Here is a 15982-nt window from a genome sequence, read left to right as displayed (position 1 = left end):
TTGAATGGGTGCAGAGAATAACAAACGATCTTTGGAGAAGAGAAGACAGTCAAGAAACTATTACGTGTCAGATAATACAATGTCCTTTATAAAAACTGGATTATATTGTTCAACATAGTTAATTCAATTATCTTTGGCCCTAGCTTTACGTTTGTATGCCATGTGTTTATGTATAAATTTAGTCGAAAGCCACAATGCACAATGTAATAAGTATTAAGATATACGAGGTGGAAAAATCTACGCTTGTTGTAATGATACAAAAATTGTCATTTAATTGCAGTTGTTAAGAATTGTTGCCCACAATAGCTCGCTGTTAGCTTTGCTTGTTATATTATCACATTATTTAGTGAGTTCAGTCAAATCTAACCATTTAAAATATAAGTATTTAGTATCATCAAATTTGACGTATTTTTCACCATCTACTATATATAGCTGATATAATAGAAGTGGTTTTGCTTAAATATTATAATTACTGGGAACATTTAAACAATTTGTTGTATCTGTATAATTATGTTCTGTTTTATTGCAAAATCTTTCATAAACCTTTTAGCACAACAACGAATTCGTAGTGAATTTGTACGATCTGTATTTGTACATTGTTGTTTGGTCTTTAATAAAATAGTAACTGATTTAAGGTGTTATTTATGTAGTTGTCGTTACTTTTACTCATTTCCCCTATAATGTAGAAATTGAATAACTTATATAACTTTTGCAACTTGTACTATCTCCTGGTATTTCTTTTAAAAACATAGTACGTGGATACTACAATATATTGATATGTAATGTAATATACAGGGAAGAATCTCTTTGTAGAAAGGGCAAAAGTGGATGTTTGTTAACTGAAAATAGGTGATACTAGTGTATGTAGTACTTATTACAGCCGCGGATATCGCATCATCTTCAAAAGTGTTTTTTTGGTATTGTGATTAATCAAAATTCCATGGTCATGTTGATTTACTGGTTAATATGCACATGTGCTGTTGGTCGTGGAGTTTATGGATTGCTTCGTAGATTATTGGGAAATTTTAATCTAGACATACATACCTGTATGACAGGTTATGTGTTTAAAAAAATGTTAAATTGGTCTCAAACTAAATAAATCTGCACAGTCACCAATACGCAATTTGGATATACGTGTTGAAATTAAACAATGCTGTGATCAAGTTGTTGAGGTGCGTAGTGATCACTTATAAATAGGCCACATAGTGAAATGTTTTGCGTAACAGATGAGTCGTCAAATATAGGATCATATTTTACCGAGGATATTGATTCGATTTTGCGAGTCACCCCTAGCATTTGTACGCATTCGTTGTCACGAATCACATGCTTCGATTATAGTCAAATTTGACTACAGTTACTCACAATATGTTATCCGTGCTTGTAATTCAATTCAAAATTGCCGACTGTTGGTCATTTCAGATTTATTTGTACGTGAATATGCCTTTTGTTCGGCATTTTTTTTGGTGTGTATTTTCTAGTTTATTTCAAATGTGATGTTGTCTGTAGTCGTAGTTACTAAGGCACATTCTTTAATTGGCGCCTGCATCCTATTTTAGGAAACAAGACATGATGGTGTCACTATTACAAATGTTCAGATTTGATGTCTTTGTAGGTTTCTTATCTAATATTTTAATACATTCACAATAATGCCTAAATTTGAACTGAGTTGTTATATATATATGGATAAATCAAATATGTTCAATTTGTTTAGTGATAACTAAGGAATATGTTCTTTTCGAAATATTGTGTTAATATATTTTAATTATATTAGCATAAAATACTTGAAGGTCAGTTATTGTTAGTTTGTCTTATTAAATGTGTTGTCCAGAAGTTGTGTGTGCCCAAAATGTAGGTATTATTCAGTAATTGAGTGTAGCTGAGTTGGCATTTACACACATTTTTTATTACATATTATCCAGTGGACGTGGACCTGAAAAGAGAAGAGAAGCGGGAGTTGGCTTTGCAGTCAAGACGACTTTGGATGGCAAGTTGGCTGGACCCCCAAAGGGTGAGAATTATCGCCTTATGACGATGAGACTCCCCCTTTCTCGTGGACAAAAGTACGTCACATGCCTATTCCCCACCATGACCAACCCAGATGAGACCAAAGACAGGTTTTATGAAGACCTGAACACTGTCATCACTGCTGTTCCCCGTGCAGACAAACTCAACATTCTTGGTGATTTTAATGCGAGAGTTTGTCGTGATAGTGGCTCCTGGGAAGGAGTGGTCGGGAAGCATGCAACAGCAACGGTCTACTACTCTTCCAGACCTACGTTGAGCATGGTCTTCTGATCACCAACACAGTCTTCAACCTCTCTACCCGCAACAGGACTTCATAGATGCTTCCCCGCTCAAAGCACTGGCATCTCATTGACTATGTCATCGTAAGGAAGAGGGACAGGCAAGACGTATGAGTCTTGAATACCATGTGTTTGACATACCACCACCTTGTTGTCTCCAAGCTCAACCTTTGCATCCAGCTCAGGTCCGCAGGGAGTGAACATCGAGCAGGCTTTTGCCTAAACCTTGGAGCAACGCTTAGACTCCACAGTGCTGGAAGGCCAGGATGTTGACACAGCGTGGGCCGCGCTCCGTGAGATGGTGTACACCACAGCCATGAGTGCCTTGCGCCAGCTACAAGGAAATACATGAGAAATATGATGAGAACTGCAAAGAGATCCAACAGCTGCTAGAGGAAAAGCGTTGTGCCTACAAAGCTCATCTTCATGATCCAAAGTCAGCATCAAAGAAAGACATGCTGAGCAATGTACGGAGCAACATTCGAGTGAAATTGCGCCAGGTGCAGGATGAGATTCAGGGCTTTGCAGACAGGAATGACATGAAGCGCTTCTACGACAGCTTGAAGGAAGTCTATGGCCCCACCACCTCAGGATGACTGTCTCCTCTCCTCAGTGCTGATGTTCAACCCTTATCACTGACAAGGAGAAGGTTGTGGAGAGATGTGCGGAACACTTCGACAGCGTCCTGAATAGGCCTTCCACCATCTACGATGATGCTATTGGCTATCGGCTTCCCAAAGTCAATGGTGGAGAAACCATGGACGCCCTGCCCACCTTGGATGAGATTACAGAAAGCAGTCCGACTACTTTCCAGTGGCAAAGCACCTGGTTTGGTTCCATCCCAGTTGAAATCTATAATGAGGGAGGCACGGCCGTGGTTGAGAAACTCCACCAACTGTTTCAGCCTATCTGACAGCACGAGACAGTGACACATGACTTCAAGAATGCCTCCATCATCCGCCTCTACAAACACAAAGGAAACTGCCAAAATCAAGTCTACAACAATCATCACTGAATTTTACTGCTGTCCATTGCTAGCAAGATCCTGCCTAGAGTTCTGCTCAACTGCCTCTTCATGCACTTGTAGAAAGGCCTACATGAGAGCCAGTGTGGCTTATGGAAAGAGCGTGGGACTATGGTGTTTGCTGCCCGACAGCTACATGAGAAGTGTCAAGGACAGAACGCCGAAACTCCACCTATGTCGATCTGACCAAGGCCTTCGAGAGAGGGTCTTTGTAGAATAATGGCAAAGTACGGATGCCCCAGAAAGTTCATCACCATCGTGCAACAGCTACACGACGGCATTCTGGCAAGAGACCAGGACAACGGAGAGATGACTCCTCCATTCCCTGTCTCCAACAGAGTGAAACAAGGCTGCATCCTTGCTCCCACCTTGTTCCGCCTCATGTTCTCATCCATGCTGACAGATGCATTCAGAGACACTGACATGGGCATCGTCATCAACTACAAGATGGATGGTTCAATGTTCAACCTCAGGAGGCTTCAAGCAAAAATCAAGGTTACAACTGACACCATCAATGACCTCCTGTTTTCCGATAACTGTGCCCTCAACTCTGCCACTGAATCGGACATGCAACACATTTCTATGGGTTATCTTGCAAAAAACAGTTGTGGTTTCTTATTTACAGGTGTTTGAACTGAGTCAGATGTGCTGTTGTTTGTATTTGAAAAGTCGCACACCAAAGGAGACTTTTGATGAAATGCAGGAAACTTATGGTGATAATGCCCCATTCTATGACCTTGTAAAACGCTGGCATCGTGTATAAAAACATGGCCGGAAGTATGTGGAAACTGCTTCCAGACCTGGTCGTCCCTCTTCTGCCATTGATGAGGCATCTGTCCGTCAAGTTGACGCAGCCATTTTTGAAGATCGACGCATTACTGTTCGTCAAATAGCCCAATGGGTCAAGATTAGTACAGGGTATGTGGTATCATTCATGAACATTTGCATATGCATAAGGTGTCTGCCAGATGGATTTTTCACACCTTTCCAGATGCAAGAACACGTCCAATGCTCGAGGATGAATTTGGAGATGTGCCAAGAAGACTGATTACACAGGATGAAACTTGGGTCCATCACTATGAGATCAAAGCCCAGTCAATGCGGTGGACGCACTTGGAATTACCATTTCCAAAGTAGGCAAGGGTGCAGCCCTCCGTGGGCAAGGACATGCTCACAGTCTTCTAGGACCAGGACAGTGTAGTGATGACAGATTTCCTGGCAAAGGGTACTACAATTACAGGAGCCTCTTACATTTCACTTTTGATAAAATTAAGAGAAGCTATCAAAATCAAGAGGCGGGGCAAGATCAGCAAAGGTATCCTCCTCCTTCAGGACAACACTCCGGTTCACAATTCGCATGTCACCAGATCAGAAGCATGGGCGTGTGGCTATGAAATCCACCCCCATTCCTCCTACTTTCCTGACCTTTCACCCGCTGACTTTCATCTTTGAAAGGAAAGCGTTTCCCAGATGATGCAGCTTTGACTTCTGACATGGTTGGAGGACCAACCTGGGGGTGTTCTACAAAAACAGTGTCCAGAGCTGCATTAAACAATGGGAGAAATGAATAACACTGGGGGGTTCCTATGTAGAGAATGACTAATAACTGTGCCTAGTTTTATTAATCTCCTGCTATGTGAAATGGGTCAGGGGCATTACTTATTGAACATGGCTCGTATTTAACATGAATATCGATGTACCTAAAGGACACCGGCTTCCTAACTGGCCAACTTTTCTTGCATAGAATGGGTAATTATAAGTGCATATCACATATTTGCTATTCCTGTGCCAAACGCCAAATACACACATTGACTAACATTTAGTGAGATACTTCACTTGTTCTAACAATATGTGGGTGTAACGATTTGAACTTACACCTCGTATAACATATAGTTAAATAGCTTTATTATAATCAAATTACAACTACTGAAGACAGGTGATTAGTTCAGGTAAAATGTTATTAAATACATCGACCTATACCTTTGGACATAAAACGATAACTTGACGTTGACATAGTAGAGGTCGGCGTACACATAATGCTTCTTCAATTGACAAGTGAGATTACATGTGTGGTAGTTAATTAATAGCAAATCCAAATAAAATACTTATTAACAGACGGCAACAGCAAATAGCAATGTCAACGACATGGGCGGAATCGATCATATGATTGAGCTATGTATAATTATCGAAAAGCTCTATTGCAAAACAACTGTAATTTTACAAGAAAGAAACAATGTCTAACTTGAGTATTAAACATCACATTTATTTAAACATTTAAGTATTTTTTTACAATGTTCAGAATTGATATAGCTCACTTGTTTATTCTGACAAATATGTGAGTATTCACACAGTAAAACATTACTTTTCAAACATACACGAAAACACTATTGCTATTTTTAGACGCCAAATTGATTAGAATGCATTAATTGTTATAGACGTAATACCCCTCGATGTACGTGGAAAATTAGATTCCCGGAAAGGTCTTTTCACCAGCTTCTCTTTCGTGCAGATGTTCTATTATACTTTTCAACTAGATCTTTGATTCTCATCGTCCGATGTTCCAGAAGATTCAGCATCGTGGTTTTCACTTGAGAGAAATATCGTATAATTATTGATATGATGACCAAATGGTTTTTTTGCCTTTATATTGTTATGATCATTTGTTCACAGCAAACAAATTTAGTATAATCTAAATACTACAATTCCATGTATAATAATAGCTGTTATATACCCACCATGTACACTTGACTGTTCGTTTCAATTTATTTTTCAAGTCATTCAAGTCCAATAAATAGAGTGTCTTCTTTCTCCCCTTGAAAGAGAAATATCGTGTCTTTAGTATATAACCAAGAATATAACTTTGATATAGCATAAACGGTGCTTACCCAATCTGTAAGGTGTGTTCTAGAATTGGTTTTCCAGTTACTATTGGTCGTTCCAGTCATTAACTGTTGTGGTATCCATTCAATATAGCTATACCAGGAAAAGAATAAATGAGCACACTCTCTGACATATTTTTGAATATATTTTAAAGGTTGTTGGTAAAAAATATTTAAATATCTTTCCAATTTCACCATACCTTTTCTTTGAATGTAACCTCTATTACATCTTCTCTCTCTTCCTCGTCGACGCTATATTCTTCTGCATAGGGATTTTCGTATTCACGAATATCTTTGCTGAATTCCTCTCGTTTTTCGTCAGATAAGTTGTCCTCCATGATTAGAATAATCTTCGATCTTTGCATCATTGCATTTGAACTAGCTTTGTCATATATGCTGTGAACAAATGTTATAATATATGTTACAATTGGAGGAATTAATTGTATGTAGTAGTCAAGTAGAACATATATCGGATATACCTTTATCAGTTCATTACATCGTAGCAGCTGATCGTCATCAGCCAATCTACAAGCAGTGCAATGAAATCTTAATCAAATTGATGACACAAACAGTGAACATAACGCCATTTTATTGTTAACAGCACGTCTGTTGTCTTTCCCATACAAATGCGTCAATATCAAGTAATTTAACCATATTTTGTTGGTATGGCAAACCCTCAGAAATGTGACATGATAAAAGTAACAGGATTAACGACACTTCAGTAGTGTATATCTACGTATTAATTGTGTTTTATATAATACCTTGCATTCTAATACTAATTTCAGCTAAGGTAGAGGGAAATTCATTTTTTTAATTAAAGGAAGTAACATTTCAGAGGCTGTGGTGGACCAGAGAGAGGCTGTTTGGTTTGGTTAATTTATTCAGTAGTTGTATAACGCTTTATCCACCAAAACAACAAAGTATCAATGCGTAAACGACTTCCGAAGTCAGAAGTGGCAAAGACGATCTTTCTGCGTGTTAGATGTGAAGTGATGGTCTCTCAGATACCATTCTCAAGGAACATCTTAAACACCCCTGGTTTCTTTGAGACTAGTATTACGCTTAACGTCATCACGGCGCGTAACGCTCAGATAGCAGGCTCGGTGAATATAGATGTATCTTCTCCACTTGCATGTATTTTTAAAGTGTAAAGCTAGCATGCTAATTAAGAAATCGTAATACATTTCGTTGTAAATTTTCTTGTGGTCAAAGATAGACAACTAACTAGCTCAGTAAGTTTAGCATCGGTGCATCTTTTCCACATAGCATGCGATCGTAAATCCAAAAGGAAAGCACGGGTCACGGTTAAACTATTCCTCGTTAATTCATGTCACCACCATGGTTAATATTTCGTAGTAGACTAATTCCAAAACAAAATTATTAGGAAAGGTTTGGCTAAAGTTGACCAACTCAGTCATTTCAATTTTCATAGAGATTATGCCACTAAAGTGTACAAATTAGTAAACTACTCTTCCTTTCTGACGTATCTTACCTGGAAAACCTGTAAGACAACATGGCAATGAGCAGATTCAGGTATATTATAGCTGCTATAGCCAGATAGGTCCCAACCAAAAGATCTGCCATAACACGATGTATATCCCGCAATTCCTGCAGTGGGACATTGATTTTATATTAATGGGCGAGGAGATATAGTATCATGTGTAAACGTGGCGACGATCGATTGATTTTCAGAAGGTATGCATCTGCCGCATATAGTAAACTTGTCTCTGTTCAAAATGATGGTGAATGATGTTGTTTGCTAATACAACTCATCTTTGATATTGACATTCTAAATTTAATTCTCAAAAGATACTGTTCAAAATCGAAATATATTCAGAGATTTTGAATGACAAATACTGCGAGAGTTTTTTCTTGAATGCCGTGCAAGGTCACAAAAAAGACTTAATTGATGTTCCTATTTATATCGACTATTATGATAATTATTAATATAATAGACGATGTATATATCAACATAAATTCAGTACCAAGTTTCCGATGTTAAGTCATTTGTTGCAGACATACACAAGTCATGGTATTATGAAAATTCCAAAATTAAATTAATGAATTCGAGTTGGATTTTAAAAAACTCACCGTATAATTATAGTCATCCACTAGTGCCATGCGGAACAGAGTGAATATAGTTGCACTAACTGACTCGTAAAATTCAGTACCCCCAAATATCATCCAAAATGAGCACGCTGAGAAGGTATAAAAAGCAACATTATTATTATTGCGATTAGATAATTAAAACTCACTACAAAATATGGATATTCTACAGTTTGAATGTTTCATCAAACAAAAAGTAGATAAACTATTACGTTTCCGACACTCAAAGACACAAAAAAGATTCATGATTTGAAAACCAGTTCAAGTACCCCAACGTTATTTCCTCAAACGAAAGTGTCTTAGACGCGCCCATCCCATTTATTCTGCGTTACCAAACACATCGTTGATTCAAAATAATATCCATTTTCTATTTAATATTTAGGTAGGATGAAATATTAATAAGCGACTTACTATACGGTAAAAAAAACACTAAGGCAAGCCCTATAAATTTAATAATATCTATGATAATACCATAGATTACAGCGATGAAAGGACCTTGAATAAAAATAGTATATTAATATTATTGTAGCAGACAGTTATAACCAGTGGTGAAACAAATAGTATTGTCAATATTTTAAAGTTTTAGATTGAATCGTATCATTCCTAATATCAAAATTTGGACAAGTGTGTGCCCTTTTTTGTATTAGACACGTGAATGGGAGCGAATTAGGCTTCCGTCTGAAAAGAGATATTTGGTGTTTCGAAAAGTATGGGATCATTTTCTTTCATTATTGTCCTAGTCAAGATTGACATAGTCACTCATACATTACGACAACGCAGTCACATGCAGTTGTCAATTGGAACGTATTTGCCTTCAGCCATTAACGTCAGTTTGATATTAAGAAGGCGATATAAGATGATGTGAATAATGGAATGGCGTATTGTAGCGTCGATGTTATTCATGATTGTATCCAGAATGGTAAAGTAATGCATAACATGTTATATTAGTACCACGTGTTTTGTATATTCTTGAACTCATCATTGTCGATATGATATGAAGAGAATAACTGAGTCGAGTTATTTAGTTTAAATCTTACCCAAGGGTGTGAAAGGTCTGATTGGCTTGAATAATCGAAACCAAACAAAAAGAATTGTGAATGCAAACCATCCCAAATGCATCTTCCCTGCCACGCTTTCATTTTCCCAGTGGTCGGCGTCATCTTCATCTTCATTCGTGTCATTGTGCTGTGGGTGACATAGTTCATCTGATGCAATGCCAATATCTACCAAATGAGTTAAAACTACCACCATCAGGAGAAAATACACAAACCAATCGAAGTAATTCCTGAAAACAATATGTTGAATAATTGTTCATTTGTATATAGTAGAATTCGGTAATTAGTTGTATGTGACACATGGAAATATATTCTATCGTGAAACACGTTTGTATATCGCACTCTGGTGATCCTTGTCAACTGTTTGGTACACGGTAAATTAATTATGTTATTCTTCCATATACTATTTACAAACTTATAACTCACTACAGTTATAATTTTTCATGGCATGCAGTTTAGCGTTTAGGTACATTACACAAAAATGTTATTTTTAGTAATGAGAATAGCATGACTCTGGTTCAACCACAATAACATCAATCACAGAAACATTACTATAATATAAACAGGCAGTGAGATGCGGAGTAACATCAGGCAATTACGCCTCGTAATAAAAGCAGACGCGTACTTCTTACTCTATAACGCACTGACATTGTTCGAGTCAGATTAAATAACAACCAGCAGAGACGAATACATTGGTGAAAACAATATAATTACAGGCACACTACGAACTTGTACACATGCAACAAACGGGATTTGAACTTGCGACACGGCAAATGTAACTAGCCATTGTAAACAGTCCAATGTTAGTCCAATGGCTAACGTTTGCGATGATCGAATATTTCGGTGATTTAGTTAAACATTAAAAAAATTAAATGTTGAAAAATGTGTACTGCTGTGACAGTAAGATATCATCAATCGTGTTTTTTGTTTAATCTTTCAATAGATGGCCAACTTACCAATAATCATAAAAGTATGGCGGACACCTATTCTTGATACTTGGTTCTGGTTTAAAAGTTTCTTGTTTTTCATACATATCAAGACTCTTATGTATACGCTTTAGCAATATAGTCAAATTCTGCGATGTATATTTGAAGAAAACACAGATTATCACGAAATGAATGTATTCATTAGTCGTGTCAATCCAATGATGGTACGCTGTTATACTATAGTTACTTTCACACTGAAATATTCGTTTTTAATACTGGTATAGCGGTCTAACAATACAAAGTGTTATGAACAAAGTAACATACAGATTCAAAAAAATATTAAGTGTATAGAGCCAACTCTAATCGTTTATATTGCGTTTCAACAAATAAACAAGGTAATTCATAGAAAAGAATGGCATGTTAAAAAAATGTAGTCATGATTCAGTGATACACTACCCTCTGAGGGTCACTCTAACGTAAGTAACATATTTGTTAGCACGTATTTGAAACACGTTTAGGTCAATTTAATGTGTGTATGCTTGTGCGATTAGCTAAATAAACGAACAAGAAACAGTTATTAACTTTAGCAATAATAAAGTACCCTGTGTCGTTTCAATCCGGTTTCAATGAGAAATTATTTATTGTTAAATCTGAATAAACAAATTACAAATTCATAACATCACCTCCACTCTTTTATTGGATCTCTTATATTCATGACATTCCTTGATAATGAACCAAATTGTGCATCCAATAGCAATCGCCTGAGAATAGAGTTACAATAGATTGTTAAGATAACATATTTATCTGATCTGGAAGTGATGCCAATGACTTTCATCGAATGCGCCATCTTCGAATTACAAAAAGAATTATGCGTTTCTTACCCATAGTAACACACGCAACAAGTCGAACGGAAATTCATAACATCCACGAGCATGAGGTTTTATCATTGCTAAATTCCACCACAACATAGCAAATATTATGTTGAAGATTAAATCTTTTATTGCTTCCCTCCTAAAAGAAACAATACAACACTAGTTATTTTGATGATTCACAATTCAAATTCATTTATTATTATACATCTGTCACCGTAAAGCCATAAGTTACAGCGTGCTGTAATTTTACGGGGTATTTTCATCCTGCCATATAAGGAAATGCGAATTCCAAATATGAAATGAATACACGCGTAAGCGTCCTCTAATAATAAAAACAAACATGGCTACCACCAGGGTTTGACTGGACTCCACAAAAAGAAGTTCGCTTGTTCTGTTCTAAACTTTTTGCATTCTCATAATGTATTCTTGAGGGAAAAGATGCGCGTCGGTAGATACTCCCGATGTACTCTCTTCGTTCAACCTTTAAGGTATTCTAATAACCTCTTATTATCCTGAAAAAAATTGCTGGGAACTCTGTCGTCGTACCGAACTTCTGCCATGCATACATTTGGGGAACGCCATCGTAAGAATGTGATGGTAATTTGAGGAGATATTATATAAATGACAGCCTAGCGTCTTCCACGGAGAATTTGGAGAACGCCGTAGTGAGAACATGGTGAAAACACAGTAAAGAATTACCAGGCAAACTTTTTCCACTTCCGTTTACTAATTTGTTTTATAACGGGATGATCGATGAGTTCAAAGAGATTATTATCAACAATAACTTGCAGCTGCAAAAAAAGAAATATGACATGTAATATCACAGTCTATTATATAATAACATATAATAACAAAGCCTGGTACCACGATACAAAACATAGATTAGTAGAAAATGAGCTATTGATTAGGTTGTACCATTGTACACTAGTATGTGGTAAATAATGATCAAGTTATTATCAAATGTATAAGTCGAAACTAATAACTCAAATATTTCATACCGGGCTTCGTGCATAACCTGAAACGAAATCGAAAATATTTAGCTTGTTAATAACACCAACATCCAACATAACTTAATAAACCAATCAACACTGATTCGTACACATACAGTAGTGGAGTACAAAATTTCATTTAAAATATAGCTACTTGATAGCTACTTACAAATTACGAAACAACGAATGGTTTAGCCACGTTACCTTTTAGTCCACCCACTCGCCAAACTAAACCTCTATACATTCACAATACTGAATAGGTATTCCATTAGAAAATGATATAGTTTGGGTGAATTGAATCACTTAAAATTTAGTCACAAAGTTGGGACCCATTCTATGTTTGAACTTAATAGATAAATAGATTTTCATAGATTGTATTATTATTCCTTCGATATGCTAAAACCAGGACTATAAGACGCATTATCAATGAAAAATTACACCCTAAAAATAAATACTAAAATAAAGTAACAAAACACAGAGATGTTATAGAGAATATATTGAAATGTTTTTTTAGTATGTAACTAAAAATTATCACTCACCTTTCTTATTTTTCCTTTCCGGTTCCAATATATCTAGCTGATATTTCTCACAACGTTTATCAGAATCCTTCACATACAGCTTGTCCAATGCACGTTTTGCCTACGTACATAACATTTCATCACGGTAAATTACAACGGTAAAAAAACTGAAAATAACGTATCTATCGCCACGCATAACGATATATATATATAGTCCTTACCAGTTTCAAAACAAATATTGGAAATTTGCTTTCATTGGCATTTGACATTTGACTACGCTGCCACTTAATTATTTGTAATCAGTGCGTGTGAAGCAAGATTTAATACGACAATAACATATAGTTTTAGACACTGTTTACAATTTGTCAAACACAATAACTGATAAATATCTAAGGAGCACAATGTCGGCTGCACATGACTAATATTTATTTCTATAAAGTTACGCTGTCGTGTGTTAGTATTCGAGTAATTGGTGTTAATGTACAAATTTAAATTGACTTACGATTGGGCATCACTAGAAGATAAATCTAAAAGAAAACTTAAAGACACAAATAGCTTACCATGTGTACCATATTCGCATTTAACATAAAAGTAATACATGACTCGTTGTTTTCATCAATTATGTCTACGTTGGCCCCACTGCTTAGCAGCAGCCTGCAAACCTTGGTGTGATCTGTGAAATAAAAAAAAGAGTAGTTGCAAAAAAAATTCTCGTTATGCGAGTTTATTTTTTTTATTGCAACTGGGTACAAGAAATACAATTTATATCTACATAAAATGCACCAACTCAAAGCCAAAACAAATCAAAACGAAGAAATCAATTAGCTTATCCCTGCTGGACACGATATTGAAGTATCCATGCCAATCACTTACCCACCCCTAGAGATAACTATTATACAGATCCACCTACTTTTAATGGCTGCAAGCATCAATGGTGTTCGACCATGTTTATCTTGCGCATCGATTTTTTCTGTTTTCAACAGTGTAATTATGTTGTCATATTCACCATTATATGCTGCCCGATGGAGTGAATCTGGTTCCTTATCTATATGGAATGCTATGTACATAGAAAACTGTTAAAATCAGGCGATTATCTACGACGTGACATTTTAAAATTACTCGTTGTAGTAAAAACAAAATGAAATTTCATACACATTTTGCGTCCATTGACATCTGCCCGTGTATGAAAATCAAAATCTATCAATATTTCAAATGACAATTGTGCATGAAACTAAAACGGCGCATGCAGTGATGTCTTTCGCAAATTTAATCCACCGTTCTATACAATTTCTTGTAGAGTTATTTATGTATTGCATTAATAAATGATACTGAATGCGAATTTAAATGGTATTAATGAACAAAATAGAAAATCCGTCGATTTGTTTCATTTGTAAATGAAAACAAATCATTGGTTGCATGTTTAACAAATCCACAACCATCTTCTATATGCGTTGTGTTGACTCAAAAATGTAATGCATATATTTCAAAAACTTTTTCCCATTGACGATATGCATACATTTTGAAATATTTTAGTTATTATGATATCAGAATAATGTATTTGCCATTAATTACTTATTAATAAATTACCTGGATTGGTTATTGTTGACCTCGTTGACTGCCAGTACCAGTCTGCTATGTTTACTATTGCAAGTATCGGTGTAATTGAATGGGTTTCATAAATAAGTACATTCAACATGTGTTATAATGCTTCTTACTATTTGATTTAAAAAATAGTCTAATTATATATTTTTTTTTAAAGTTGACCTTACTTTTCAAATTTTAAAACTGTCATCTAATGGGAGTTGAATTCAATGTGCGACATTACTCAACATAAGAAATGATTTACAACATCGTTAATGGTAGAGATTTATTTATTTATTATGTATTTACCTGACTGTATCTTTGTTTCGTTTTGTCTTTCTTCTTCCGGTTCGTTATTATCGTCATCCGGTGATACTTTACTACCTTTCATCATGCTGTTGCTTCTATTGATTCTAGAAAACAATTTCTTTTTGTGTTATAGTCATAGCAACGTGGTTAATCTACATAAATATAAACGAGAATATTGTAATGTTTAATATTTATTTATTGTTTACTTGTAGATGAGTTGACGGATGCGACATTGTGCGCGGATGACAGATTTGTAAATTACTGGTCTGACAGATGACTAAGAACCTGAATTTGATTTCAGGAAGGCTACTGTATGCCGATATCGTCTCGAATATTGTAAACAAATTATAACTACATCAACGCCTCAGTAAGGATGGGGATTTATGTTAGTAAGGCATGGACTTTATCATCATTTATTATCATTGTTCTGTGTGACGTATGTGTATTTTCATTATTGTCTTTATCTAGATTGTAAATCGCGAATGCTGTATTAACCCCGATATGTTTATCAGATGAACTACCAGGAATTTTAGATCGACTTTTTACTCGACCGAGAAAAGCCGGAGATTGGTGTTGCGACAAATTGTATTTTAAATATGTGTCAGGTGGGCAATTTAGATCACAATCGACACCTGAGCTTGGGTATCGGCTAATATTTCAACGCAAACGGGGTCACTCAACATTCGCACGCTAGCAGCAGCAAATATACTGTACAATTTGTATAACAATCGAAAAATTTAATGTTAAACTTTGTTATCGTCTCTTGCATTTGCGCTACCGAACATGTCCAACAATATTTATAGTTTCAGTAAGATAAATGTACTCCAAACAACATAAATGGGAAATATAAAACGCCAGGCGATTTATGGGAACAAATACGTTTCAGCAATCTTTGTACTCATTTATTTTAGCCCCGATTGAACCCCGAACAATGCTACAATTCCAAACCTGGAATAGACACATAGACAATGTTGGTGTTATATACACAGTAATGTAATCCATTTTATTTTAATACTACTCACCTCAAATTCGCACTTTATATGAAACAACGTAGGATCATCAGTTGCGTAAAGTCTGCGCGCATTCGACCATTGTGCCCCAGCCTGAATATGTTTTCTTGGTACAGACACGTGCATTTAAAAAAAAAATGTTTGTCTGTTGCCATAGTGAGAGCAGCCATAATACATGCTGATTGGCTATTACGGGGCACCTATGAATGCCAATAAAAACATTACATGGAGTAATATGCATTACTGCAGAAAATAGCAATGGAATTTAATATAACAAGACCATCAAGTAGATTAGGCTTTATGCTTTGCTTTGTGCTTTAACATTATCAACATTGCGTTTTACAATGTCAATTGCTGAAGGCCAATTCAAAAATAGATGGGCTTGGCATTTTACAAATATTGGGAATACG

The 15982-nt window shown here is 35.9% G+C and overlaps 3 protein-coding genes across 3 annotated transcripts; all 3 read right to left on the bottom strand.

The window, feature by feature from the left end:
- Positions 1 to 5565: 5565 nt before the first annotated feature.
- LOC144356589 (uncharacterized) lies at positions 5566 to 8390 on the bottom strand. The gene is made up of 5 exons (XM_085493115.1): positions 8298 to 8390; positions 7699 to 7814; positions 6407 to 6602; positions 6063 to 6139; positions 5566 to 5914 (listed from the first exon to the last, which is right to left on the bottom strand). Exons 1-5 carry the CDS (start codon positions 8388 to 8390, stop codon positions 5854 to 5856), a joined length of 543 nt encoding a protein of 180 aa, XP_085349241.1. The 3' UTR covers positions 5566 to 5853.
- A 948-nt stretch (positions 8391 to 9338) lies between these two features.
- Positions 9339 to 10427, bottom strand: LOC146731948 (uncharacterized). Its single transcript, XM_085493013.1, has 2 exons — positions 10324 to 10427; positions 9339 to 9597 (listed from the first exon to the last, which is right to left on the bottom strand). Exons 1-2 carry the CDS (start codon positions 10398 to 10400, stop codon positions 9339 to 9341), a joined length of 336 nt encoding a protein of 111 aa, XP_085349139.1. The 5' UTR covers positions 10401 to 10427.
- A 1433-nt stretch (positions 10428 to 11860) lies between these two features.
- On the bottom strand, positions 11861 to 15689 carry LOC146731947 (uncharacterized). Its single transcript, XM_085493012.1, has 7 exons — positions 15585 to 15689; positions 14563 to 14666; positions 13583 to 13729; positions 13233 to 13345; positions 12694 to 12793; positions 12164 to 12180; positions 11861 to 11956 (listed from the first exon to the last, which is right to left on the bottom strand). The coding sequence occupies exons 2-7, from the start codon at positions 14645 to 14647 to the stop codon at positions 11861 to 11863; spliced, it is 558 nt and encodes a 185-aa protein (XP_085349138.1). The 5' UTR covers positions 14648 to 14666; positions 15585 to 15689.
- Positions 15690 to 15982: the final 293 nt, after the last annotated feature.

Source organism: Saccoglossus kowalevskii, chromosome 18 (genome assembly GCF_978046115.1).
Source record: "Saccoglossus kowalevskii chromosome 18, keSacKowa6.1, whole genome shotgun sequence".
Lineage (NCBI taxonomy): Eukaryota > Metazoa > Hemichordata > Enteropneusta > Harrimaniidae > Saccoglossus > Saccoglossus kowalevskii.
This window is presented reverse-complemented; position numbering and strand designations above follow the sequence as displayed.

Excerpts from the sequence above, each read along its gene's own strand:
- LOC144356589 (XM_085493115.1), bottom strand. The coding sequence starts at position 8,390 with ATGATATTTGGGGGTACTGAATTTTACGAGTCAGTTAGTGCAACTATA. Across the intron at positions 6,603-7,698 it reads TTGTCTTACAGGTTTTCCAG|CATATATGACAAAGCTAGTT; the intron begins GTAAGATACGTC and ends ATTTGTTCACAG. Across the intron at positions 5,915-6,062 it reads CGAACAGTCAAGTGTACATG|TGAAAACCACGATGCTGAAT; the intron begins GTGGGTATATAA and ends ATTTCTCTCAAG.
- LOC146731948 (XM_085493013.1), bottom strand. The coding sequence starts at position 10,400 with ATGTATGAAAAACAAGAAACTTTTAAACCAGAACCAAGTATCAAGAAT. Across the intron at positions 9,598-10,323 it reads CCATACTTTTATGATTATTG|GAATTACTTCGATTGGTTTG; the intron begins GTAAGTTGGCCA and ends TATTGTTTTCAG.
- LOC146731947 (XM_085493012.1), bottom strand. The coding sequence starts at position 14,647 with ATGATGAAAGGTAGTAAAGTATCACCGGATGACGATAATAACGAACCG. Across the intron at positions 13,730-14,562 it reads CGAAACAAAGATACAGTCAG|CATTCCATATAGATAAGGAA; the intron begins GTAAATACATAA and ends CTATGTACATAG. Across the intron at positions 12,794-13,232 it reads ATGCGAATATGGTACACATG|GCAAAACGTGCATTGGACAA; the intron begins GTAAGCTATTTG and ends TTATGTACGTAG.